The sequence below is a fragment of the Notechis scutatus genome, chromosome 11 (genome assembly GCF_049901735.1).
Source record: "Notechis scutatus isolate UNSWTSFEM ecotype Mainland chromosome 11, rNotScu1.2, whole genome shotgun sequence".
NCBI classification, from domain to species: domain Eukaryota; kingdom Metazoa; phylum Chordata; class Lepidosauria; order Squamata; family Elapidae; genus Notechis; species Notechis scutatus.
Window position 1 is genome coordinate 6,383,393 of NC_142019.1, and position 26,995 is coordinate 6,410,387.

At 40.3% G+C, this 26,995-nt stretch overlaps 1 protein-coding gene across 1 annotated transcript in view; it reads left to right on the forward strand.

The window, feature by feature from the left end:
- Positions 1-23,501, forward strand: part of FBN1 (fibrillin 1) — a 183,542-nt gene extending 160,041 nt beyond the window's left edge. Inside the window, exons 52-66 of the mRNA XM_087972672.1 lie at positions 747-812; positions 1,951-2,067; positions 2,219-2,338; positions 3,489-3,611; positions 5,168-5,299; positions 6,206-6,331; positions 8,367-8,573; positions 9,536-9,661; positions 11,411-11,533; positions 13,003-13,119; positions 13,472-13,600; positions 14,485-14,604; positions 18,474-18,705; positions 19,541-19,718; positions 21,922-23,501. Of these exons, the coding sequence (XP_087828798.1) occupies positions 747-812; positions 1,951-2,067; positions 2,219-2,338; positions 3,489-3,611; positions 5,168-5,299; positions 6,206-6,331; positions 8,367-8,573; positions 9,536-9,661; positions 11,411-11,533; positions 13,003-13,119; positions 13,472-13,600; positions 14,485-14,604; positions 18,474-18,705; positions 19,541-19,718; positions 21,922-22,311 (2,306 nt within the window). The 3' untranslated portion in view covers positions 22,312-23,501. The remainder of the gene's footprint in view (positions 1-746; positions 813-1,950; positions 2,068-2,218; positions 2,339-3,488; positions 3,612-5,167; positions 5,300-6,205; positions 6,332-8,366; positions 8,574-9,535; positions 9,662-11,410; positions 11,534-13,002; positions 13,120-13,471; positions 13,601-14,484; positions 14,605-18,473; positions 18,706-19,540; positions 19,719-21,921) is intronic.
- The last annotated feature ends 3,494 nt before the right edge of the window (positions 23,502-26,995 follow it).

Below are 26,995 nucleotides of genomic sequence, written 5' to 3' on the forward strand. Positions count from 1 at the left end.
CAGTCACCGAAAATAGGTGAAGCCCCTTTTATTCCTTCACTTTGCTTCCAAGCTCTGAATATTCTTGACGGAAGACAAAAAACTCGCACACAAACAGTTACAAGAAGGAGGAAAAAAACAACACAAACCAGGCAAGATAAGGGCTGGAGGACGTCCACAGATAACACACACTGGAAAGGACGCCAAACTCAGAGAGGAACCATAAACTAGAGATATTTCCATGCTTTGTTTCCAGTATTCGTCTGTACGCATGTCCGTTCTCTTATTCAGTTGTCACAGCTGCAGCCCATGAAGAGGATCAAGGCCCTCTCCTCCCCAGTAGACCACATCTCTCCCTTATCCTTTCCTCCCTGCGTGCCCTAGGATGGAGAGGGGATGGGCCTGGGTCCTCCTCTGACTGCTCAGCCGGCCTCTGCTCTTCCCCAGCCTCCTCCACAACCTCCGGAGCCACACTTCCACTCCTTGTCGACTGTTCCTCCTCTCCCTTGGAGTCAGTCTCCAACAGGGGCATGTCACAAAGCTTGCATAGGCTGAATTTTCTTCAGATTGATAAAATGGATACTTATATTTCTAACTGGTACAGTAGGCAGTAAAGGTCCTGTATTAATTACAGAACCTGTATAAAAATGTGGTGATTGAACAGAATATTTAAAAAACAAACAAATTGGAGTCTGGTTTATATGCACTTTCTAAAACAAAAGAACGTGGTTGGTTTTCTGCATTTCATATTTGTATTTGATTTACAGAAGCTTATAAGCAAATTTGTCCATTCGGAGTTGGCATTCTGGTTGGTCCAGGAGGCGAGCGCATTGGTAAGTCAACTTCGCTTGCAATGTTATTGTACTCTGATGTTCCTCCTTGCTAGTTTCTTAAACAGAGGTCTCCAACCTTGGCAACTTTAAGACTTGTGGACTTCAATTCCTAGAATTCTTCAGCCAGCTATGCTGGGTGGAGAGTTCTAGGAGTTGAAGTCCACAAGTCTTAAAGTTGCCAAGTTTGGGGACCTCTGTTCTTAGAGATACTCTTTTTATCACATCTAAAAATCACTCTGATGTTCTTAGTGCATTTTTTGGGGAAAAATTTTATTAAGTAATTATTAAAATTTGGACACAGTGCAACTTTCCTGGCATTTGTCTTTGCCATACATACCATACTGTAATGTAAAACTACATAAAACAGATAATTTCCTACTTATCATACATTACTGAATTCATTCATTTATGTTTATATTTACAACATAAACTCCATTTATATTCTTTTTATACAATCATTTTGTCAACTATACTTCATTGTCTTTATCTATATACCTTCCACCTTCAATTAAAACCTCAAAGTTTTTTGTTCCGACTCTTTTTCCTCAAATCCAACCATTGGTACATTTTATTCCAAACTTCGTAGTATTCTATCTCATTCTTATCTTTAATTTTTAATGTCAGTCTGCCCATCTCTACACAGACCAGGATTCTTTATTATCTCATTTTCATGTTCTTAATGATTTTGATGCCTTCCTGGTGATTAATTGGAGTATCTCCCTTGCTGGGTGAAATAAACACACTCCCAGCATTGAAAAAGCATGAAGTTTTTAGATCTAGTCTTTTAGATCTAATGCTGCTGTTTCTACCCATTCTCTTCAAGGGGAGATGTTTGAGTGTTTGTCTCGATATGTATTATATCAAGAAGATTCCTATTTCTGCTATTTTCTGCTTATTTTCTATTGTAGCAGAAAATCCTAGAAGATCCCTGTAACTTCCTGCATAAAAATTATAAACTTATGCATAATATAAATGTATGCGGATATTTTTCAGGACACAACAGAGTGGTACAACCTACGTTGTGCTGCTATTTTACTGTGACTCATCTTGTGTTTATTAATTATCTCGGGACTGTTTGAAACAAGAGTGCTTGTTTTTTCCCCTTTTGTCTTCCTGCCTGCTTAATATGGGGACTAAGACGCGGATGAGTGTCAAGATCCAGACAACTGTAAGAACGGACAGTGCATCAACACCGATGGCTCCTTCCGTTGTGAATGTCCTTTTGGCTACCTGCTGCAAGGGTCTGAATGTATTGGTGAGCAGAGATGCCTATCATTGGAAATCCTAAGCTTTCTAGGGCTAAGTCAAGCCCGTCTCCCTACAGTTTCCTGGGGTTTCTCCAATACACACCTGCAATTTTCTGAAGTAACACCCACTGTGTTTCCAATTGCTTTTATTGATTGTAGACATTGATGAATGTGTCGTTGGAACTCCGTGTGGAAATGGAACGTGTAAGAACATCATTGGAAGTTTTGAATGCACTTGTGAAGAAGGTTTTGAGCCAGGACCCATGGTGACATGCGAAGGTAAGTGCGACCTTTTTAGGAAATTAGGCACACATCAACTTCAGTCTTCTATTTCAGTGTTTCTTACCCTAGGCAGTTTGAAGATGTGTGGGCTTCAACTCCCAGAATTCCCCTGAGAGTTGAAGTCCACCCATTTTCAACTTGCCAAGGTTGAGAAACACTGCTCTATTTTATGCTTCCCAATAGTCCAATTGTCTTCCTGATAGGAGCTTATAGTTTTTTTAAAAAAATCCAATCTGTGCATTAGAGGCAGATAGAATTTCTCAGTACTCGAGACCTTTTATATCACCTCCCAATAGTGGGAAAGGTTAAATAAAAGAATTCATATTTGGTGCTCAAGTCTAATATTTATCCACTCTGAATCCTAGTGGACAACCATTTCAATATGAGCCAGCAGTATGCAGCAGCTGCTAAAAAAAGCCAACACAGTTCTAGGCTGCATAAACAGAGGGATAGAATCAAGATCATATAGAATCAATACCACTTTATAATGCCTTGGTAAGACCACACTTGAAATACTGCATTCAGTTTTGGTTGCCACGATGTAAAGAAGATGTTGAGACTCTAGAAAGAGTGCAGAGAAGAGCAACAAAGATGACTGGAGGCTAAAACATACTATGAACGTTGCAGGAACTGGGTATGTCTAGTCGAATGGAAAAGAAGGACTAGGGGAGACATGATAGCAGTGTTTCAATATCTCAGGGACTGCCACAAAGAAGAGCTATTCTCCAAAGCACCTGAGGGCAGGACAAGAAGCAATGGGTGGAAACTAATCAAGGAGAGAAGCAACTTAGAGCTTAGGATAAATTTCTTGACAATGAGAACAATTCATCAGTGGAACAACTTGCCTCCAGTAGTTGTGAATGCTCCAACACTGGACGTTTTTTTTTAAAAAAATATTGGATAACCATTTGTCTGAAGTGGTGCAGAGTTTCCTGCCTAGGCAGAGGTTGGACTAGAAGACCTCCAAGGTCCCTTCCAACTCTGTTATTCTATTCTACTCTTATATTCCATGCTTGCAGCACAGAGAAAAATGATTTCTTCTGGAAAGAACCCATTTCTATACTCTGTACATCTATTTCTTGGTGCATACTATTTTCCTGATGGGATTCATTTGTTCCCCAAATGACTGGTGTGTTTCTTTATGCAGATGTGAACGAATGCGCTCAGAATCCTCTCCTCTGCGCCTTCCGATGTGTGAACACCTATGGCTCATATGAATGCAAATGTCCCGCAGGCTATGTGCTCAGAGAAGACAAGCGAATGTGCAAAGGTAAAATCCTTACTGTATAAAATGTAAAAAAATTTTCTTCTTCCATCCAATCATGTTCGATTCTCAGAGGCTGCCTGGAGAGGTCCCCACAGTTTTCTAGGCAAGGTTTTTCAGAAGTGGTAGGAGAAACTGACAACATTTAAACACAATACAATAGCATCCTAAAAGATCTAAAGAAGAAGTCAAGCCAATATAGACAAATAATAACCACATCTCGGGCTCTAATTAACAATCTAATTGCACATCTTAATCAGGAGTGGGATTCTACCAGTTTGTACCTATTCGCTAAAACCGGCTGTTAACATTATAAGCAGTTCAGAGAACTGGTTGTTAGAAGAAATTACTGGCCTAATCCTGTAAGGAAGGCAGGAAGGAAACATTTTGGTGTTGCTTACAGAAACTGCCTCTCCGTTAACCCTTATTACATTCTTGGCAGGACTAGACTTCCTGTCTCTGGAACTTCTCTGGAGTTTTTTTCCCCTCCTTTGCTGGTACTTTGCTTGTGTGGAGTGACCATTCAAAGTTACAATGGCACTGAAAAAAGTGACTTATGACCGTTTTTCACACTTACGACTGTTGCAGCATCCCTAAAGTCATGAGAGGCCAGGCGAGGAGATGCATGCCTTGATGTGAGTGATGTTGAGTTGGCCATGCCCAGCCAGTCACATGATCACCAAGCCATGCCCAGCCAGTCACATGATCACCAAGCCATGCCCACCAACTAAGCCACGCCCACAGAACCAATTGTTAAAAAAATCCCACCCCTGATCCTAATTATGTTTTTTTGATTCCTAGATATCATATGTTGGCTATCACTCAAACATTTTGATTCCTTAGAGTCTGCTTCGACATGTTCCTGCTGTTTTCTGGACAAGGTTTTCCAGAAGTAGTTTGCCATTGCCTCCAGACAGAGATAGAGTGACTGGCCCAAGGCCATCCAGTTGGCTTTGTTGCCAAGGCAGGACTAGAACTCCCAGTTTCTAATCCAGTGCCTTAACCACTAAACCAAACTAGCTCTCAATTGTAAACCAAGACTAAATGCATCAGAAGTGTATCAATTAAAGCCTCATCTTTAATGAAACTGGGTCTTTTCCCGTGAAACTGAAAAAATGTCCTTAAGGGACTAATGGTTCCAATTTTGTGGAACCATAAAAAACAGCTTCTTACTTAACAGAGGAAGAAGAAAACGAACGCAAAACCTACCTCATTAATCATGAAGTATGTTGTGATGAAGAACATCTGTAAATAAAAAGGAGGCAATCTATCTTACCCTTCCATTTCCTAACTTTAAAAAAAAATAGTTTTCATTCATTGTCTATCGGGGAATATTGAAATTTCAGGGATTAAAACTTCAGCAGGTCTTTCTGAATTTCACTTGCGTTCCCCTCCTTAATTTTGGTGATGGAAAATTATTTTTACATGGTTCCTTCCAAAGGAATGTAGAAACGAGCTCCCTGGTTTTACATAGAGACATTAATATTTTGAGGTTTGTGCTTCTCAAACTATGGAGAACTTCCATTTCTTTTCATCAATATCCAATGATGTAATACTTTCAGATCAGAACGAATGTGAAGAAGGAATTCATGACTGTGACTCAAAGCAAATGACATGTAAAAACCTGATCGGTACATATATGTGCATATGTGGTCCAGGATTTCAGCGTAGACCAGATGGTGAAGGTTGCATAGGTGAGTGGCCTTGTTATTTCAGTTTTCACATTTATAGCACTTAGACTTATATAGCGCTTCATACTGCTTTACAGCATTCTCTGGGGGTAGGTGAGGTTTACAAATACAAGTATATTTCCTCCAACAATCTGGGTCCTCATTTTACCGACCTCAGATGGATGGAAGGCTGAATCAACCTGGAATATCTGCAGCCGAAGGCTGTTGCAGGTTCGTGAGAGAGTTTTTCTCTAGACCGGAAGGTAACTATGTCATTGGGGACAAAGTTGGAGCTCATAAAGGGACCCCTACTTATAATCTGGCTGGGTTGCCTTTGTGCCATGCCTGGGTCAGGATCGAACCCCTGGCTGTGGGCAGAGTTAGCCTGCAGTACTGCATTCCAACCACTGTGCCACCAGGGCTCCTGACTCATGAATCTCATAGCAATAGCATTTAGACTTATATACCGCTTCATAGTGCTTTACAGCCCTCTCTAAGCAGTTTAAAAAGTCAGCATCTTGCCCCCAACAATCTGGTTCCTCATTTGACTGACTTCAGAAGGATGAAAGGCTGAGTCAACCTTGAACTGGTCAGGATTGAACGGCCGACAGTGGGCAGAGTTAGCCTGCAATACTGCATTTCAACCACTGCGCTACCAGGGCTCTTTATTGCCAATGAGAATTTGTTTAATGATGTAAGAGCTTTAAAAACTCCCATCTCTCATACCTATTCATATAAATAAGACTATAGGATTGGATCTCAGTTACATTTGTTTTCCATTTGTAGCAATTACATATTTGTATTGTCTTTTTAAAGGATATAAGTATTTATTATTTTGGAGTGAATGGGGTTGGTTTTTTTTCCCTTCTTCTTCTGCTAAATGTTGAACGCAGTAAGCTAACACTGCATTTGGATATATCGTTGAAACAGATGAAAATGAGTGCCAAGTGAAACCTGGGTTGTGTGAAAACGGACGGTGTATAAATACGCACGGAAGCTACCGATGTGAATGTGAAGATGGTTTCCTTGTCAACGAAGCCCAGAATGAATGTCTAGGTAAGACTTTAGAATGATACAAACTTAGGATAAGGGAATAAAAGTGGTTAATTCCTCGTTTGCAATATTCCCCGATTTGCAAACTCTCATAACAATTAGCACACAAGTGAAGCTTAAATTAAAATCCATGGTCTTACATCACAGTAGGATTTTACTGGATATGAAGGAAAAAAACAGCAGGGCAACGCAGTAGAGCTGTTTCGGTGATGGAAGCATCATAAAACGTGCAGGGTAGGGCTGCTGGGGTTGGCAGGGTTTCGGGGGAGAGCCCCTACCTAACATTCTGTGCAGTTCGGAGAACCTCCAAATCCCACTCCTGGCTCGTCCCACCCACCCCGCTCCGCCCCTCCCAGGAGTCCCCATATGGCCCGTTTTGGATGCAGGTAAGTGCAGGGCGCTCAGGGAGGGCAAAAAAACAGGCCTCTCAGAAGTTTGGGAAGGACAGAAATGGGCCTGTTTCCAGCTTCCAGAGAGACTCCGGAGCCCTCTTGGAGGCTCGAGGAAATCCTCTGGAGTCTGGGGAGGGCAAAAACGCCTCCCTCCGCCATGGTGCAGGAGGCCGACTAGGCCACGCCCCACCATGACTATGCCCACCCAGCAACCAGGCACAGAACCCTTTGCTAAAACTTTTTGAAGCCCACCTCTGGAAAGATGTAGTGTCATCAAATGAATGGTGAAGTTCAAACAAACGTACTCACTGTTATTCAATGCAGTTCTTAGAAAATGAATATATAGGCAATCCTTGACATAACAATCATTCGTTTAGTGTCCGTTCAAAGTTACAACAGCCCTGAAAATAATGATCATTGATCATTTTTAGATGCGGCTAGAGACTTATGATTGGAATGGGGGTGCATGTCGGAGTCCTGACATAATGTTTTTAGAACTGGTGCAACATCAGTTGTAGGGGGCGTGCATAAGCGCACTAACGTGCCTACCGTCCCTGTCCTATTGTTTCTCTTATTCTTTTATTTTTCTTATATGTACCCATTTCATGTATTCACAACTATGTATACATTTATACTTATTATCTTGTAAACAATTGGCAAATCAAATAAATAAATAAATAAAATAAATCCTCGTGGTCAGGTGATCAAAATTCAGATGCCTGGCAACTGGCATGTATTTACGACAGTTGCAGAGTCCCAGGACCACGTGATCCCCTTTTGCGACCTCCTGACAAGCCAAATCAATGGGGAAGCCAGAGTCACTTAAAACTGTATTACTAACTTCACAATTGCAGTGATTCACTTAACAACTGGGACAAAAAAGGGTCATAGAATGGGGCAAGACTCAACAACAGCTGTCTTGCTGAGCAACACGAATTTTGGGCCACATTGTGGTCATACGTCAAGGACTGCCTCTACACATGGACCGCCTTGGGTTTGAAATGTGTTGGTGCGGTACAGTGTGGAAACGGCATCTCCACAGGCCCGATGGTTCATGGAATCATCAGAGTCTTTTCATGCACACATCTCTACTGCACACACACAGCAACCTTCCTTCCTACACAATGCACATAAGATCTCCAGCTAGAAATACCGTTAGATACAAGCTGGGCAACAAATAAATTTGATAAATTAATACGTTTCATAAGTCAATAAATAGAAATGGAGCTGTAAACTGGATTTAGGGGGAAGGTTCATTTGAAGCTGATCTACCCAATCAATGCTTCCCCCCCCCCTCTTTGTATATGAATCAGCTCTGAATTGTTCTGCTGCTACCTAACAATCCTTTGGGATTATTCTAAACTCTTGATCGCACCTCCATCTTTTCTTTCTCAAGATTTCACCACCAGGGCAGAGTTCCCTATATTTTTTCCTCACTCGGTGTCCTTTCTTCTCTTTTCTCTTTAGATGTCATGCCTTCTTTCTTACTGCTGCCTGACTTCCTTATTTCTCCTGCTCCAATTCCTAAGCACGGCTAAGTATGCTCTTCCTTTTATATTCCTGCTTCCAAAACCCTGTCCTTCCCTCTGTTCGCTAGGCATCTTCCTTCCGGCATTTCCCAACCGACCTCCTTTTGCTTTTTGCAGACATCAGAGAAGGCTACTGCTTCACCGAAATCTTACACAACATGTGCCAGCTCGGATCGAGCAGCAGGAATCCGGTGACCAAATCCGAGTGCTGCTGTGATGGCGGGCGAGGATGGGGCCCCAATTGCGAGATCTGCCCGTTCCATGGCACCATTGCATTTAAGAAGCTTTGTCCATACGGCCGTGGACTGACCACTACCGGAGAAGGTGAGTGTGATGACCTGGGGCGTGACACAAAGGCAACACAGCCAGATTATAAGTAGAGGTCCCTTTATTAGTTTCAACTTTGCCCCCAATGATCCGGTTGCCTTCCGGTCTGGAGAAAAACTCTCCCAGGAACCTGCAACAGCCTTTGGCTGCAGAAATTCCAATCCAAATGTTGTAAACTGAAAACTTTAAACTATAAATCCAACAAGACAAAATAAGGTAATAAATACGGCAGAGCAAGATATGGAGTTCCAGAAATGAAGTAACAAGGCAGTAAATCAAACCAGTTGGGAGGATGTAAGGAACTCATCAATGTTTAATAATAAAATACAAGTCTTTATTATTGGGATAGTTAGCAAGGGACTAGTTAGCAAGGTGGCTATGTTCCAAATTGTAGGGCAATAGGTCTTGTGTTTTTAGTTTGAGGGATCCAGTTGAGAAGGGGTCTGCAAAGTCTAACAAGCACTTTGAGATCCACACTTTCATCCCTGTCACTGGTTACCTCTCTGTTTCTCTTCAGTGCCAACTTGAAGTTTGACTTCCAACATTAGCTAGGGAAGGATGCTCACCCAGAATCCAGTAGAGATGGTTGGGCTGATCTTGGAAGTTTAGTACCTGTGTTTCCCTGAAAATTATACCAGGGTCTTATATTAATTTTTACTTCAAAACACGTATTAGGTCTTATTTTCTGGTTAGGTCTTATTTTCGGGGGAAACACGATAATTAAGACAGAAAATGAACCTAGCCTTTCGGTATTGTAACCGCCCTTTCTAAATTATTCAGCATTTTGAATAAGATTCCAAAATGGAAGATGATTTCTTTTCATTGGTCAGTAGTGTTTTTTTCTTTTCCTCTAAGAAAGTATCCAAAGAACATGGCTCCTAGAGGCAGTGATTTGGGTTTTCTTTTTAAATTATTCTTTCAGTTTCGCTTTCTTTACAATCCTGTTTCTTGAATCACAGATATTGATGAGTGCAAGGTGATTTATGACGTTTGTCGGAATGGAGAGTGTGTCAATGAGAGAGGAACGTACCATTGCACCTGCAAGGAAGGCTACACCACCGATGTAATGGGCACACTTTGTATAGGTACGTTGTTGGTTATCAGCTCGGCTTCACTTCCATTGGAATGCAGGAATTGGGCATTCTTTACACAAAGCAAGCGAGAATTCTTCATTCAGTCTTTGGAGAAATTCTCTGTAATGACCTTTGGTGTCATATGAATTCATTCGTTTATTTATTTAATGTAGGCACCCATCTCAAATGCCTGAATCTGGGCACTTATTTTGAAGTCTTCATTATAGGAATTTTTAAACCTCTATTTTATTTTATTTTTTGAAAAAGAAATCCATTTTAAGGAATCAATCACCTGGTTAGAAATTTGCTGCTTTCTTTGGTCAACCCTAGTGGATTTCTTTAAACAAAAATAATAATGAAAAGACCAATAGTAGCCCTTGACTTACGATCTTTGACGTAGTGACCATTCGAATTTGAGGCCTTTGTTCTTAGGGTTGGATGGATGCTTTTGCTTCCTTTCATTTTGTTGGTTTGTTTTTCTGTTTTGTATTTTATTTTTATGATAAAACAATAAATAATATTTTAAAAAAAGAATTTGAGACCTTTCCAGCCGGCTTCTGACAAATACTGGTAGTCCTTGAGCTACAAAAATTTCTTTAGTGACCATTTGGCACTGAAAAAAGCGACTTAGGACCATTTTTTCACACTTATGACCGTTGCAACATCCCCATCATCACATGATTTACATTTGGATGCTTGCCAACTGACTCATATTTATGTCGGTTGCCATGTCCCATAGTTATTTATTTATTTATTTATTTTATTTATTTGATTTGTCAATTGTTTACAAGATAATAAGTACAAGTGTATACATAGTTGTGAATATATGAAATGGGTACCGTTATGTAGATTATGAAGAGGTTGGTGAACATGGGAACACCACTATTGACAGGTACTGGATTTGATAGGCCCCAATTTTGACCATTTGTTGTCTGTTTGCCAGGAATGCTTCTATCCAGTTATTCAGTTGTCCAGAGATACCATAGATTTTTTTTTAGGAGTAGTTTGTGTCCACTGAATCAAAGGAAGGAATGTGATCCCATTTCATCAGGAAGGAAGGAAGGAAGGAAGGAAGGAAGGAAGAAGGAAGGAAGGAAGGAAGGAAGGAAGGAAGGAAGGAAGGAAGGAAGGAAGGAATAGAGCATGAGTAAAGGCGGATACGAGAAAGGGAAGAAGGAGAAAAGGGATGGATGGATGAATGAATGGATGTATGGGTGGGCATAGGAAGGAAGGAAGGAAGGAAGGAAGGAAGGAAGGAAGGAATAGAGCATGAGTAAAGGAGGGTGCGAGGAAGGGAAGAAGGAGAAAAGGGGTGGATGGATGAATGAATGGATGTATGGATGGGCATAGGAAGGAAGGAAGGAAGGAAGGAAGGAAGGAAGGAAGGAAGGAAGGAAGGAAGGGAAGGAAAGATGGTTGCAATGTTCCTGGGGGTCATGTGATCCCCCTTTTTGTGATGTTCTGACCAGCAAAGTCCATGGGGAAACCAGATTCACTTAACGACCACTTAGAAACCAGATTCCTAACTTAACAACTGCAGTGGTCTACTTAACAACTGTGTGATATATTTAACAACCCTGACCAAAAAAAAAAAAACACCTGTAAAATTGGAGGCAACTCGTTTCACAACCACCATGCTTAGCAGTGAAAATCCTAGTCCCAAATTGTGGTCGTAGGTTGAGGATTATCATTGTAATTAATTATTCCTCCCCTTTTTAAATTCATCTCAGTGAACAATGTTGGTTTCTTCTTTGACTTCAGATCTGAATGAGTGTAACCTGTCTCCAAAGCCTTGCAATTTTATTTGCAAAAATACAGAGGGGAGCTATCAGTGCTCGTGTCCGAAAGGATACATCTTGCAGGAAGATGGCAGAAGCTGCAAAGGTAAAAAAAAAAAAAAAAAAAAGACTGATATTTATATTTATAATCATCCACTCCTTTTCCTTCAGGCCCAGGTTGAAAAGTAAGCAAGTAGTATCGTGTTTCCCCAAAAATAAGACCCTGTCTTATATATATTTTTGCCACCAAAAAAGCACCAGGTCTTATTTTCGGGAGATGTCATCCACTGACGAACCTCGCTTGCGCGCGTCACCCCCGGCCTCCTTTTCGCTGTCAGAGGCCTTCCGGAACTTCTTTTTCTTCTGCAGCTGGTAAGGCTTTCCTGGAGGCCTCTGCAGCCAATAACAGAGCTCTGGATCGATCCAGAGCTTTGTTATCAGCTCCAGAGGCCTTCAGGAAAGGCTGGCCAGCCTTGCCAGCTGCCGAAGAAATGGGCCAGCAAGTCAGGTGCCGGGGTGTGCAAGGCCTGGCTATAACTGTCCAAAGGTAAGTAGTAGGGCAGCTCCACACACACCCATCCCCACCCTAGCTTAATTTTTACCCGTGTACTCTGGAGTAGGTGGGATCTTAATTAGGGTTTATTTTGGGGGTAGGGTTTATATTGGGCACACGTGTAAAAATCAAGCTAGAACTTACTTTCAGGGTAGGTCGTATTTTTGGGGAAACAGGGTATAAGTTGCAAAAAAATAAGATAGGGGAAACAAAGGAAGAAAATATTATGCGATGGAAGCTTATCAAAGAGAGATTCAACCTAGAACTTGGGAGACATTTCTTAACAATGAGAACAATGACTTAGTGGAGCAGCTTGCCTTCAGAAGTTGTGGGTATTCCAACATGAGAGGTTTTAAAAAGAAGAGAGTGGACATCTATTTGTCTGAAAAGGTATAGGATCTCCTGCTTCAGGTTGGACTAGAAGACCTCCAAGAACTGTTCCAACTCTATTAGTCTGTTCTGATATTCTTTGTGCATGATCACGTGTATCCATCTCATCAAATCCACAGAAAGCCCACAATGGTAGTTTAGGCCAGCTCTATCTAAGGTTAGGTTTCCAGGAATTAGGACAGAAGAATGAACATCTCCAACAGATTCCTAGCACATCGCTATGCTTAGGAGGTTGCTGACTTTTCAAACCCGCCCTATCTACGTTTCCTGGTAAAATACATGCGGAAATCCCATTGGGGGGCACTTAGGGTTAGGGTTAGGTCTCCAAACTTGACCAAATTTGACCACTTTAAGACTTGTGGACTTCCAACTCCCAGAATTTCCCTGCCAACATCACTGGTCAACTAGGCCATCTAACCAATGAAAGTTAGGTACATTAAGTCCCGGCAGACGCCATGCAAGGTTCACACCTATTCCGAATTGTCCATTGCCGGTGTGATAATTCTTCTGTATTATTCTGTAATTTTATTTGATATGATGCATGCTGCCATTGTATAGGTAGTTGCAGTATATCATCATGTTGTCTGTATGAGAAGCAAAACCTGAAACAAATGAATTTGCTGTCCTTTCAGATCTTGATGAATGTGCAACCAAGCAACACAACTGCCAGTTTCTTTGTGTCAACACTATTGGGGGCTTTACTTGTAAATGTCCTTCTGGCTTTACTCAACACCATTCAGCATGCATTGGTGAGTGACAAGAAATATCAACACACCTTCATCCTCCTATGTTCCCCATAACAACCAACCTGTGCAATGAGTTTGGCTGAGAGAGAAGGACTGGCCCATAGTCACCCAGTTGGGACTAGAACTCACTGTCTCCTGGTGATTGGCTCAAAATCCCCCAGCTGGATTTTATGTCTAAGGCGGGACTGGAATTTATGGAGTCCTGCTTTCTAGCTTGGTGCTTTAACTGCTAGACCAACCTGTGCCTCCTTCTCTCTCTTTCATTGTAGAAACTCTCCTGTAGCCTTCCTCAAAATGAACAGACACACACAGAAAAGGAGAGATTGTCTAATATCCATATATGTATTTCTTTTAGATAACAATGAATGTGCCACTGACATCAACCTTTGCGGATCAAAGGGAGTTTGTCAAAATACTCCTGGAAGTTTCAAATGTGAATGTCAGCGGGGCTTTTCCCTGGACCAGACTGGTGCTGCCTGCGAAGGTAGATCAATGGAGAACTTTACATGACCTTCTGCTCTTTTACCTTGTCCTGCGTGTTAATTAATAGCAACAGCACTTAGACTTATATACCGCCTCACAGTACTTTACAGCCCTCTCTTAGCGGTTTACAGAGCCAGCCTCTTGCCCCCAACAATCTGGCTCCTCATTTTACCCACCTCGGAAGGATGGAAGGCTGAGTCAACCTTGAGCCTGGTGGATTCTAACTGCCAAATTGCAGGCAGCCGGCAAGTAGCAGAAGTAGCCTGCAGCACTGCATTCTAACCACTGGGCCACCATGTCTCTTGAAACCTAAACCTGGATCTCCAATCCCAATGCAACACTTTAACCTCCATGCTACACTGTCTCTGACACTTCATGACCAGCATGCTTTCTAATTATTAAATTAACCCTTAATCCAGTTTGCATGATGCATTAAACCCAATAGACTAAATTCACACAAGATGCAAAACCAGAATAGCAATAGCAATAGCACTTAAGACTTATATACCGCTTCATGGTGCTTTATAGCCCTCTCCAAGTGGTTTACAGAGTCAGCATTTTGCCCCCCAACAACCTGGGTCCTCATTTTACCCACCTCGGAAGGATGGAAGGCTGAGTCCACCTTGAGCCTGGTGAGATTCGAAATGCCAAATTGCAGGCAGCCAGCAGTCAGCAGAAGTAGCTTGCAGTACTGCATTCTAACCACTGCACCACCATGGCTCATTAATGCATTTCAATGCACTGTGGCTTAATTAATGCATTTAAAGTCAACTGGTAATTATATCTAGGTGGGCGTTACATTGGATGACGGGACCATTGTTTTTTTTTCCCCCAGCAAAGTAATCCAAAATATTTCCATCTATGCTTTTTATTTTTTTGTTGCAGATGTCGACGAGTGTGATGGAAATCACCGATGCCAGCATGGTTGCCAGAATATAATTGGAGGATACAGGTGTAGCTGCCCACAAGGGTATCTCCAACATTATCAGTGGAACCAATGTGTTGGCAAGTCTCATTTTTTAATGTCTGAGCACGCAAGTCCCTTTCTCAAGTTAGCCAATAAATTTTGGCTGGGTCGATTGTTGTTTAGTTGATTCAAAGTCATTTCCTGTATGGTTTTGAGAAACACATGAGATTGTCCTTTTGCCTAGCTGGAACTGTAACGAGCAAAGTCGTTAATAAAATCTCAGAAAAACATTGGTTTCCCCCTAGTAGTGACATGTAGGACTACTTTAAAGTTGCCCACCAGCACTTCTGTTTCTGGTCTAGAATCTAATGCAGGTTGGCGTTTCTGCCATTTGCAAATAAGCTAATTTAAATTGCTTTCTTTAATTCATGAGTAATTCTCCCGAGGTGCTTTTCAGAGGCATGCAAAACGACTTAAACATTATTCCTGAGATGCAGCATGAATATTCTAAAAACCAATGTTAATTAGGAAACTCATTTTCGGGGTTATTTCCAGCACTGCACCTAATGTAATTGGTTAATTTGAACAGCCGGTCTTTCCCGGAGATAACATGTTGGTGGCTCAAAATGTGACAATGGACCATTGTTCAGCTTGGTTTTCCTTTTTTTTTTTTAAAAAAAAAATGTATTGTTATTGTGGCCCAGCTCTAAGAGGAGGTTTCTGGCTTTAGTTAGGGTTAAGAAAGCTTGCTCTCTCACTTATACACGGTTGCCTATTGGGAACGTGGGCTTTTCGGTGCAGGAAAAAAAAAAAGAATTGGAAAGTTACTCAAGCATCCCTTTTTTTTAAATGAAAGATTGGCTTAGAACAGTGATGGCGAACCTAGGGCACGCGTAGCCGTTTGTGCAGGCATGCGAGCCCCAGCCAAACTTACCTGCACTGCGCATGTGCGTGCCTCCCAACGGATTTTCAGCCCCTTTGAGGCCGTTTTTGCCTTCCTCGCGGCTCCAGGGAAGCCTCTGCAGTCTTTGGAGGCTGAAAAAACGGGCCTGTTTTGTCACTTCCGAAAAAAGGCCTCAAACGGGCTGAAAATCACCTGGGAGGCACGCACATCCGCAGTGCAGGTAAGGGGGAAGTGTTTCGTGTGCCTTCGCATGGGGCGGGGTGCATTGTGTTTTGAGAGCTGACGCGTGTGCGCAATTTTCGGCACGGGACGCCAGAAAGGTTAGCCACTACTGGCTTAAAAAGACATCTACAGCTTAAAAAGTAAACGCTCCAATAGCCCTTTCCAGGTTTTTGCTGAGTTGCATCGTTGCAGGTAATCCTCGACTTACGACCATCATTGAGTCCAAAAAATTTTGTTGCTAAGGGAAACATTGGCTGAGTAAATTTTTGCCCCATTTTGTGCCACGGTTGTTAAAGTGAATCTCTGCAGCCGTTAAGTTAGTGACACGGTGGTTAAGTAAATCTGGTTTCCCCCTTGATTTCGCTTTTTTAAGAAGGTCGCAAAAGGGGACCACGTGACCCCGGGACAGTGCAACTGTCATAAATATGAGTCAGTTGCCAACCGTCCGAATTTTCATCACGTGTCCATGGGTCGTATTCACGAAAGATGGTCATAACTCCCTTTTTTCGGTGCCATTGTAACTTTGAACAGCCACTAAACGAACTGTTGTAAGTTGAGGACTCCCTGTAACTGAAAAACCATCACTGTTCTGGTTTTGCAAATGAAACCCGGTGGTGTATTTATTATCCCTGCACTGAATTGTGTGCAGTCTGGTTGACATTTGGCAGAGCTCAAAGAAATGAAGCAGGGCTGGTAAGGAAAACTACAATATCAGGAACTGGAGACTAAACTATGAAGCTGAAAAGACATTTTGGAAGAACACGGTGTGTGTGTGTGTGTGTGTGTGTGTGTGTGTGTGTGTGTGTGTGTAAAACTGAACTTTTTCTTCAGTGCCATTTTATATACTTTTTAAAAAAAACTCTCCCTTTTTTCCTCAGTATTATCTGTCTTGTGCCTTGGCACACAATTTCTTCTCCTCTCAGCAAGTATCATGTGCTAAACTCAAATTCAAGTTGCATTAAATACAGAGGAAAGAAAAATGAATCCAGATGTTCTTCTTACTGCTTCAAGTCTGACCTAGAATTAGTTCTATTTCAGAGCCATAAATGAGCTAATCAATTCCCAGATCAAATTTCCATTCTGTCACAAGTTCATTAATTAGCCCTAGGCAGGGCCATCATCTCTCTCCCTCTGTTTTCCACTCATAATTTATGGATAATACTTTTATTATTTTAAAACCCTTTTATTGAGTTATTTATCTTTATCCTTTTGCCAGATCTCATAATGTAGATTGACAGAAGGAAACAGGTAAAGGAAGGAGATTTTTTTTAACAGCACATAACAAAATGGTAAAGCAACCATATTAGATGTAACATACAGAATTGTTAAAGATAAGTAAGCAAATGACCCAAAGTTTATGAATCAAATTCATAAGCAACCTAATGTCAACTTCTTTTTAATTGTCCCTTTTGAAAGTAGAAAACTAGCTTGGGTACTGTAACAATTGGGAAAAAACATAATTTATGTCACAAAATAAATCAAGTTATGAAATAATTCTAGTGGGCTGTTTTATTTCACAGTCCAGTAGAAATGCTTCCTGTATAATCTACTAGGACCACTGAATTATATTTCACATAAAGGTTTTAAAGGATAAATCTTGTTTTATTTGAAAGGAAGAACTTGCAGATGCTTTAACGTGAGTTTCTGAAATAAATCATTTTATATAGTTTCACCAAGTTTCCTCAAACTCAGCACTATCAGTTATGTGACTTAAGGTTGATGAATTTTCCAGACAATAATGCCATTTCTGAGAATTTTCAGAGCTGAAGTCTACACATCTGGAAGATATATGACTAATAATGAATCTAGTATTATATGCATCATTCTATAAATTATTGGCTGCATTCATTTAAGACAAGTTTTTAATTAGCTCTTATTAGATAAACAATGAACATAATTTGTACAAATCATTGTAAAAATTAGCTGTTCATTTATCTTGATTTAACTATATATGACTGTTTAACTAGGTGTTGAAAATGAAAGGCGTTCAGTAATTTTGGCATTAGCACAAATATTTTGCGCACCCCATGAATTGGCTGAGAACTAAAATGACAAGCCATAACCCAGGCGTAAGGAATAATAATTATTTAGTTACAGAGCCAGCTTGATATAGTAGTTAAGACACCAGGCTAGAAATTAAGACTGTGAATTCTAATCCTGCCTTAGGCACAAAGTACACTGGGTGACCTTGGGCCAGTCACTGTCTCTCAGCCCTAGGAAGGAGGCAATGACAAATCGCTTCCAAAATCTTCCCAAGAAAACTGCATGAACTTTTTCAGGTGTCAACAGTGATTTGAAAACGAGGAGAGGAGAGGGAAGAAGAAGAGGAGAATGAAGAAGGAGAGGAGAGAAGAGAAAAGAAGAGAGGAGAGGAGAAGAGAGTGAAGGAGAGGAGAGGAAGAAGAAAGGAGAGAGGAGAGGAGAGGAAGAAGAGAGGAGAGGAGAGGAGAGGAAGAAGAAAGGAGAGAGGAGGGGAGAGGAAGAAGAGAGAGGAGAGAGAGTGAAGGAGAGGAGAGGAGAGGAGAGAAGAGAGGAGAGGAGAAGAAGAAGAAGAGGGGAGAGGGAAGAGGAGAGGAGAGAGTGAAGAAGGAGAGGAGAGGAAGAAGAGAGAAGAGGAGAGAAGAGAGTGAAGAAGGAGAGGAGAGGAGTGGGAAGGAGGAGAGGAGGGGAGAAGGAAGGAGAGGAATCCCATCTCGATCATGGAGAGTTCAGATAGACAGGATCCTTGCCTCCAAATCTACTTGTGTGCAGGATATTTATTAGATAAATGAGATAGTTATGGCTAAATTTCTCAAAGAGATTATGAGAATGATGATTAAAGCTTCTTTGCTTGTCTTCCAGATGAAAACGAATGTCTCAGTTCTCACATCTGCGGTGGAGCATCTTGCCACAACACGTTGGGAAGTTACAAGTGCATGTGCCCCACTGGATATAATTTTGAACAGTTCAGTGGGCAATGCCAGGATGTAAATGAGTGTGGGTCATCACAAGCTCCGTGCAGCTACGGTTGCTCCAATACAGAAGGTGGTTATGTCTGCGGATGCCCACCAGGGTACTTCCGAATAGGACAAGGGTGAGAAGATTCTTACTTTTGGATCTACAGCAAAACAATAATAACAACAACAACAATAAAAGCACCTCCTAGTTTCTTTAGATTAATGCAGACCAACCTATGTAGGGTGGGAAATGGAATCCCTAAGAAAAGGCACAAGTCTAAACTCAATTTCTCAAACAAAAGTTGCATTGACAATAGAGGATGTAAAAAATGGATATACTGTAGTTTGGTCCATTCCTTCATGTCTTCTATTAGTTGACGATACAATCCAGAGGTGGTCATTCAACAGGTTCTGACCAGTTCTGGAGAACTGGTAGTGGAAATTTTGAGTATTTCGGAGACCTGGCAAATACAACCTCTGACTGGCCCTGCCCCCATCTGTTCTCTGCCTCTCATTGAGTCCCAGCTGATCGGCTAGGTCTTCTTTTGTTGCCCTGCACAGGAGAACGGAGCTGGAAAGCAGGTCAGTGGGTGGGGAGGGAATGGAGATTTTACAGTATCATTCCCTTGCCATGCCTACCAAGCCGTGCCCACCAAGCCACACCCACAGATATAGAATTTGACCAAAATGTCAGAGGCGGTATTTGCCGGTTCTCTGAACTACTTAAAATTTCCGCTACTGGTTCTCCAGAACTGGTCAGAACCTGCTGAATACCCACCTCTGCCACCATTCCACAAACCCTACTCCTCTCTAGCACTGATGGCGTGATCTAGTTGGGCAATAAAAGGCCTGCAAGAAAAACAACCAAACTCAGAGAACACCAAGGACCCCTCCTTTCAACCTTAACAACTACAGATGTTCCCTTTTAATGTCTGTCTGATGCCTGTTCTTTCTTTCTTTTAAATTCTGTAGACACTGCGTGGCTGGAATGGGGCTGGGGAAAGGTCAGAACCACGAACTACCAGTCAGCGGTGAAATGGATGATAGCGCTCTTTCTCCAGAAGCCTGCTATGATTGTAAAATCAATGGCTATCCGAAAAGGGGAAGGAAACGGCGAGGCCTGAATGAAACCAACGCCCTGGATACAGAGGTAAGTTGCACCTTTATCCTTCTCAACTGGCATATAACATTTGCGTAGTTTTCCATTTAGACGTATGGTTCTTTCACCTTTTTTTAAAAACTCTAGTAAAGTTGTAAGCTGTCTTGATTTAAATTCATGGGGCTGATCAATATTGAATCAAAACTGTATCACAGCCAAGAAAATACTATATCTGGTTTTCTTTCTACTTGCAAATTGCTTCTAGATTTTGTGCTTCAGACAGAAGAGAATGGAACTTTGATTTTGGGTTTTGCTGATAAGATTAGTTTGTTGCTGCAGAAATGGCTAGTAATAACTAAGTATGTAAAAGTTAAGGCCGTCATTTGATTTTGTTGTGCTGAAAAAAGTTGAAAGTCAATACTTTTTATTCCTTTTTCCCTTTATCCTACATCTCTCCTCCCCCTTTCTTTCTTCTTCTCATTTCCCTATTATCTTTATTTTCATTTATGTTTTACATTACTCTAATCTGAATAAAAAATTTACACACACACACATGCACACACGCACACACACACACATATATACACATTTAGTTGTGGTTATAGACCAGCATGACAATGTTAATATTTATTTCACATGTGCCTCCACCATAGGAGGTCTGATCCATTCTGGGTAAGAGAAAAATCAGAAATTACACTGCAATAAATCTTTCTCTTTAGTAATTGAAATTGCACATGAGAGTTCTCACAGAAAAGTCAAGAACTTGGCTTTTAGATTAAAACAAACCTTGCATAGGAGACACAGATAATGTTAATAACAATATAGATCAGCTTCTAAAGAGTTTAAGAATCCAGCCCTATGTATGTGATACCAAAGATTAAATATTAAATTTATTTGTTCATCCTCTGATTTTAATGAATTACTTGCCATTTGTTTTTGAAACTGGGCTATGGATGATACCTGATGTTAAGAAAGAAAGAAAGAAAGAAAGAAAGAAAGAAAGAAAGGAAGGGAAGGAAGGAAGGAAGGAAGGAAGGAAGGAAGGAAGGAAGGAAGGAAGGAAGGAAGGAAGGAGAGAAAGTCTGATCCTACATTCCTCAATTCCTAATCTTGCCAATTCCAGTCTTACTGGAAATTAGTTAAACATTAATTTAATCTTTGTATGAAAAGGCAGCCTTCGTGTGCTAGATTCCTCTTATATTGTGCATCAATATAATAATATAACCATGTGCAGAAATACATCACTGGATTTAATATAGTTTGTTATTCTGACTTCTTTCCATCTTTTGTTAAAGAATCCATGGGAACTGACACATCGGACAAAACTAACTTCAAGTCTGTACATCCAATTTTATATATACTGTACACATAAAACCCATGTAACGTTCAATCCCGTATATGAAATACACCAAGAACTACCTTAGAATAAATCCTCTTACCCATCCATCCAACCTGCTCTAATACGTATGGTTGGTTATATTTGGTTAGGCCATACTGAACCCTTGATTTCATATTTGTACAGCTGCAACCTAATTGGGTTACTGCAGAGTCATTTGACTCTTTGCTGGTTGAAGTCCAGTTTGTCAGAAGTGTAAAAACGTAATCACCAAGTTGGTGGTAACACCAGTTGAATCCCACCCCTGCCTACAACTCTAAGGAAATTGAAAGAAGTCAGATTACCAAGATTACTGAAAAATAAAAGAGATCCACAGATTTGCTCTGATACACAATCAGTTCTTTTCTTCTGCCTTTGTCCTATAGAAATCCACAAAAGTTTCCATAATGAAAAAAAAAATTGGCCAACTTCAGGGATTTGTGGAAACATTCATTTGTTTTAACTGCTCGGTTCTACAAACATCTGTTAAACTATATAATTAGACACAAACTCCTCAGTGAGTCTCAGCGAATAAAGTATGAAAGGCCATCTCGTAGAGGTTGGAATCTTTCTCCAATAATTTGGAGGAGGATTAGGTGCTCTGGCTCACAATTGTCTCATTTATTCGGAGTACGCAAGAAAGTACTTGCTACTAATTTAAGCATCGCTTTCTAGGAAAGCAAAATTCTGGAGTAAGAGAAGGACGCCATCTTCTTAAGTTCATAACATTTTGTGCTGCGTCAATAATTTAAGTAGCTGATATTTTTTTGAAACCCTACCAACAGCTTCAACAGATAAGGATGATGGCAATGCTTCATGTTAGAAGGTGAAAAATTCAGGAGGAAATTTTTTTATAAAACCTCTCGTTCTTTTTTACAGAGTCAGCTGGGGATAGAGACAGCTGTCAATCTGGCCAGCTGGGACCTTGAAAAACCAGCTGTCTTATCTTACAACATCTCCGACCTTAACAACAAGGATCGCCTCTTGGAACTGATCCCCGCTCTCACAACCCTGACAAACCACAACCGATATTTAGTAGACCACGGGAACGAAGACGGTTTCTTTAGGATAAATCAGAAAGAAGGCGTCAGCTACCTTCATTTAGCTAAAAAGAAACCAGCGCCTGGAATATATTCACTACAGATCAGTAGCATCCCACTCTACAAAAGGAAGGAACTCCTTCAATTTGAAGATAAGCATGACCAAGACTACCTCAGTGGGGAGCTAGGAGACAGCCTGAGAATGAGAATTGAGATTGTGCTTCATTAATTCACCCACCAGAGACCAAAAATTATGAAAGCCAAAGATAGCTAGGGTGAGACTTGAATGTTTTATTCCTCAGTAAAAGTTCTCCATATCGCAGGAACGAGCTGTCATGTATTTCCCTTGGACACATGAGCACTATTCCAGTTTGATGTAAGTAAAAGGTACAGGGAGGAAACCGTAGCTCACAACCATCATTTTTCTCAGGCTTCTTGTAAGTGTAGCTACTTTGGAGATACTGAATCTTGAATTTCGGGACTGCTGTTGGAAGGTGGTCACAGATGCCAAGCCAATGTCTGATCAGCACAGGTGCCAAGAGTTGCAAGACCACAAATCCGTCAATAGAGTCTTCTTCTTTTCTTCTTCTTTTCTTTTTAAATCTTAAGATCCGCTTCTCCAGCTACATCTTACTAGGTCAGCCATTTCTGTAATCAATTTGGTGCTAGAAACAATGTCCAACCTAGATTTTTATAAATGCACTGTAATATATACACAATTTAGAAGCCAAAGAAATTGCCATTACTCAGTCTTAACTACATCAATCAACCCCAATTTAGCTCAGTAGTTTATCTCAGTTATATCTATAATACAGTACATGTAAATTAAGGTGTGTGTATACTGTAACCATGCTATTCTTATCCATGAAGCATTTGTAAACTAGAATAATAATACCCTTCATGCAAGGGTTTATAATGGTGCTTATAAGACCAACTACTTAACTGTGTACACAAACTTGGTGATGAAATTTTCTGTGACAATCATAATGCACTGAGGTCAGCAAAGACCATTCACAACTAACCCAGAGTCACTTGACACAGTGCCATCCAGTTATGCTGTGACATAATGTAACACATGTCCAATAATACCTATCTTGACTCATATCTACAGGGGTTCAATGTCAAAAAGTCACAATAAAACCATTCTTTTTTTAGTTCATTCCGTGGATTCATATTCTTGCTAAACTTGCACCAGTCCAGGCAATATATATATATATATATATTTATATATATATACAGGTATGTTCAGGAAAAAAAAACTCTATACTGGGAGAAAACTGGGACATTATGATCTATAGCCTACATTTGACCCCTATGCATTTCTCTGTAGTCACAATCTCCTATTTTTTACAAATCTTGAATAGTCACTTTTATACTTACATTGAAATATAATTATTAATAAAAGAGCTACAAAACCCACCCGGACAATTCACAGTTTTTAGTTTGATTGTGGGGTGAGATTGATTGAGAAAAAAAAGAACTTGGAAATTCAATCATTGTAGAAACGTCTGTAGCCATGCGTAGGATGGAGTTTCTTGTATTGAGGGAGAAAACAGAGAAACTCTTGTAACTAAAATACAGCCACTAATTGAGCAAATTAAAATTAATTCTAAATTGGAAAATAATGTGATGCATTCTCTTATAAGCTGCAATCCAACCTTTTCAAAGTTTTTGTTAATGTTTTTGTCCAAATTAACACGTTAAGAACTACCATCGTAGTATTCTAATGTATGATCAAATTATTTCAAAACTGATATTATCCAACCAGCTAAAATGTCAGCTGTTGTATTTCTGTTGTTTATGAAATTAGCTAATTCTGTCATACTTTCAGTAATTCTTCCTGGAAGTGGTGGTATTGGTGGTTATTGCTTCTCCATCATCTGAAGAATAATTATTTTGATGCGGTGTGCATGTTGCTTACCAGTTCCTTCCTTCTGATCTAACAGACTCTACTCATAGCAGCATACACAAATATATATCCAGCATAGGTGTATGTTGTCTGACAGTGCCAAACATTTCCTTCAAAGAGCCCACCTTCATTTAGAAAATTTGCTACCCATTCTTAACAATTGATTAAGATACCTTGAAAACTAGCCAATCTGTATTTGGAATTGTTCATGCAATTCTGGAGGTTGGATACAAAATCAACAAAAAGTTGGCTTAAAACTATATTGAGTTTATGAATGGCATGGACTTAGAAAGTCCTCTTTGGATGGGAAGATGACTGTTTCCTTCTAAATAACCAAGTACAGCTATTATTGAACAGATTTATTTACATATTTCAACCCCTCTGGTAAATAAACAGAGATTAATCTGTATGAAGGATAAGAGTATATTTATTCCTATGTATAATCTCATATTGCTAGCTTCGTCTTTTATGTTGCAAATGTTATATCCCTGAAATTATTTTTTCTCTCTCTCTTGTAGTGGATGTTTTTTTTTATAAATTAGTCTGCTATCTTTTGAAGCAAAATGCAGCTACACTTAACATGAAGATTTGAATTGATCAGTAATGAAAATTTCATATCCCCCAAACAAATACAGGTGAATTTTGGCGAGCTCCTAAAAAAGGGGGGAAAAACTATGGTCTAGACATAACATTTATATTGGGAGGCTGCCCAGAGTTATTTAATGGTATGATGAAGGTAAAATGATCTGTATAATATTAATGAATTCCCAGATGTGTAGCTTTAGAAATCCCCAAGAATCATACGCAGACATTCAGATTTAAGAATGTGAAAAAATTCCTTGCGTGCTTCCTCTTTTGCCCTCTAATCCACCTTGAAAAAAAGGACTGAATGTAAAATTGTATTTGATTCTGTGCAGGTATGCATAACCTGGTTAGCATTTTCTAGAGATGCCTTTTTAGAAGGATCCCAGACAGTGTAGAAAAATGCATTGTGTGTATGTGTGAGAGAAAACTAGAACGTGGCCTTTCAATATAACAGAAATTCCCAGTGCCAAAGCCCATCATTTGTTTTAGCTTTCAGCTCTCTGTGAGCCAGCTCTGAAAAGTTTCCCCCCCCCAAAAAAATATTATATAAATACACAAATTGGCTTTCATGCATGCAATCTCTGCATGACTGATTCTGACTAGGGAGAGAAAGAAACTATTGCTCGACTACACTGGTGATGGAATATTATAAAATTAATACTCTGTTCCGGGGCTTATGTTACTCAGACATAAGCATAGCTGAATGCAGTTGGACTTTTCTTCCAGTGAATATGAATAAAGTGTTTAGCTTCGGTTATTTAACTGGACTAGGATGCTGAATCAGGATGATAAACACCTTGAGAAATTGTCATTTCAAATGCATTGCCTGTTAAAACCCTTGCAAAAATTGTTTCGCCTACGCACTTATTGTACCGTGCGCTACTTAAAATACTGCAGTTGACTGTGTTGGCATAATCTAGTATTAAATCAGCTTTAAACTTAAATTAGTTTGCTGTGAGCTGGGACAGGAAAAGTAGTTTGGTCTCTGATAAAATAGATACAGGTAGTCTGTCAGGATTCCGAAAATTGCCCAAATTAAATCATAAGCCTCGAGCCAAACTTCAAAAAAATTCAAAAGGTTTATTAGGAGCAACATGCCGGCATTAGCCTCTATGAAGCCAACTCTGGCATCCATAATTTACAGTCACCTGTGACCCTGTTTCCCCCATCCCCCCTGGGTGTATCATAAATCAGATTCTCCAATGAAGCACGTTCTCGGGCTGGGTGTCATCAATCATATTCTCTAATGAAAGATTTTTGCCGGGCAGAAGATCTGGTAGCCTAGCTACAATCTTTATAGATAAGTGTGGAATGTACTTCTGGTTTTAAACTGCCATAATGCTCCTTCAGATTCCGCCTCCCCCCCCCCCTTGTTTATGGCAACTTGAAAATAGGCGTAGGAATGTTTTATGAGTTGACATAATCCTTACCACAGTCCATTTAGTGACCATTCAAACTTACAACGACAGTGAAAAAAGTGAGTTATGCCCATTTTTCCACACTTATGACCGTTGCAGTATTTGTGATCAAAACTCAGATGCTTTTGGCAACGGACTCACATTTATGGCGCTCCCAGTGTCCCAGAGTCATGTGATCTGCTTTTGCGGCCTTCTGACGAGCAAATAGGGAAACAAGATTCACGTAACAACCGGGTGACTATCTTAATAACTGCAGCAAATTCACTTGACAAATGTGGCAAGACTAGTCGCAAAAATAGGGCAAAACTCACTTAAAGAACGTCTCACTTAGCAACATAAATTTCGGTCTCCTTTTGTGGTCAGTAAGTTGAGGACTTACCTGTAGGTGGATGGCTGTAAAGCACAAATGACAACGGACACAGAGACATCTGGCTGGCTTTGTGTGAAGTGGCTGTTATTTCATTCTATGCCATTAGGAAAATAGGTACAATTAAAAAATTTTTTTGCTGGTCTCCCAGTTGGGAATTTGACCACAACGCAATTCATTTCCCCACAAACTCTGTTTTTCCTGGCCTGTGTACCAGTTTGTAATAATAGAAGCCCGTTTAACATACCTAGGACAAAGTTTAAGAAAACAGTACGTGCAAAGGTGAAATCAATAGCTGCCAGAAAAGAAATCCTTTTTCCTGGAGATGCAAAAAATAGTTCAGCAAGTATAGAACCCTACACAACTTTCAGTTTCCCTATTTGCTTTCAGAGTTAGGGAAGCTAGTTAAAACGTACAATATTTTTGTCGGTTAAGAAGAAGAGATACTCTAAAGTTGCCCAGCTATGATGAATATTTAGCATTTTTCTTTTTTAAAAAAAAAAGGTTTTCAAAGGATCTTTTACCAGGAAGAAAAACAATTTCTATCAAAGTCAGATTTTCATCTCCATAGCGGTAGTTCTTGGTTTGTATGGCATGTGCTGTTTTCCGCCTCTTCATTTGTGTGTCTCTGTGT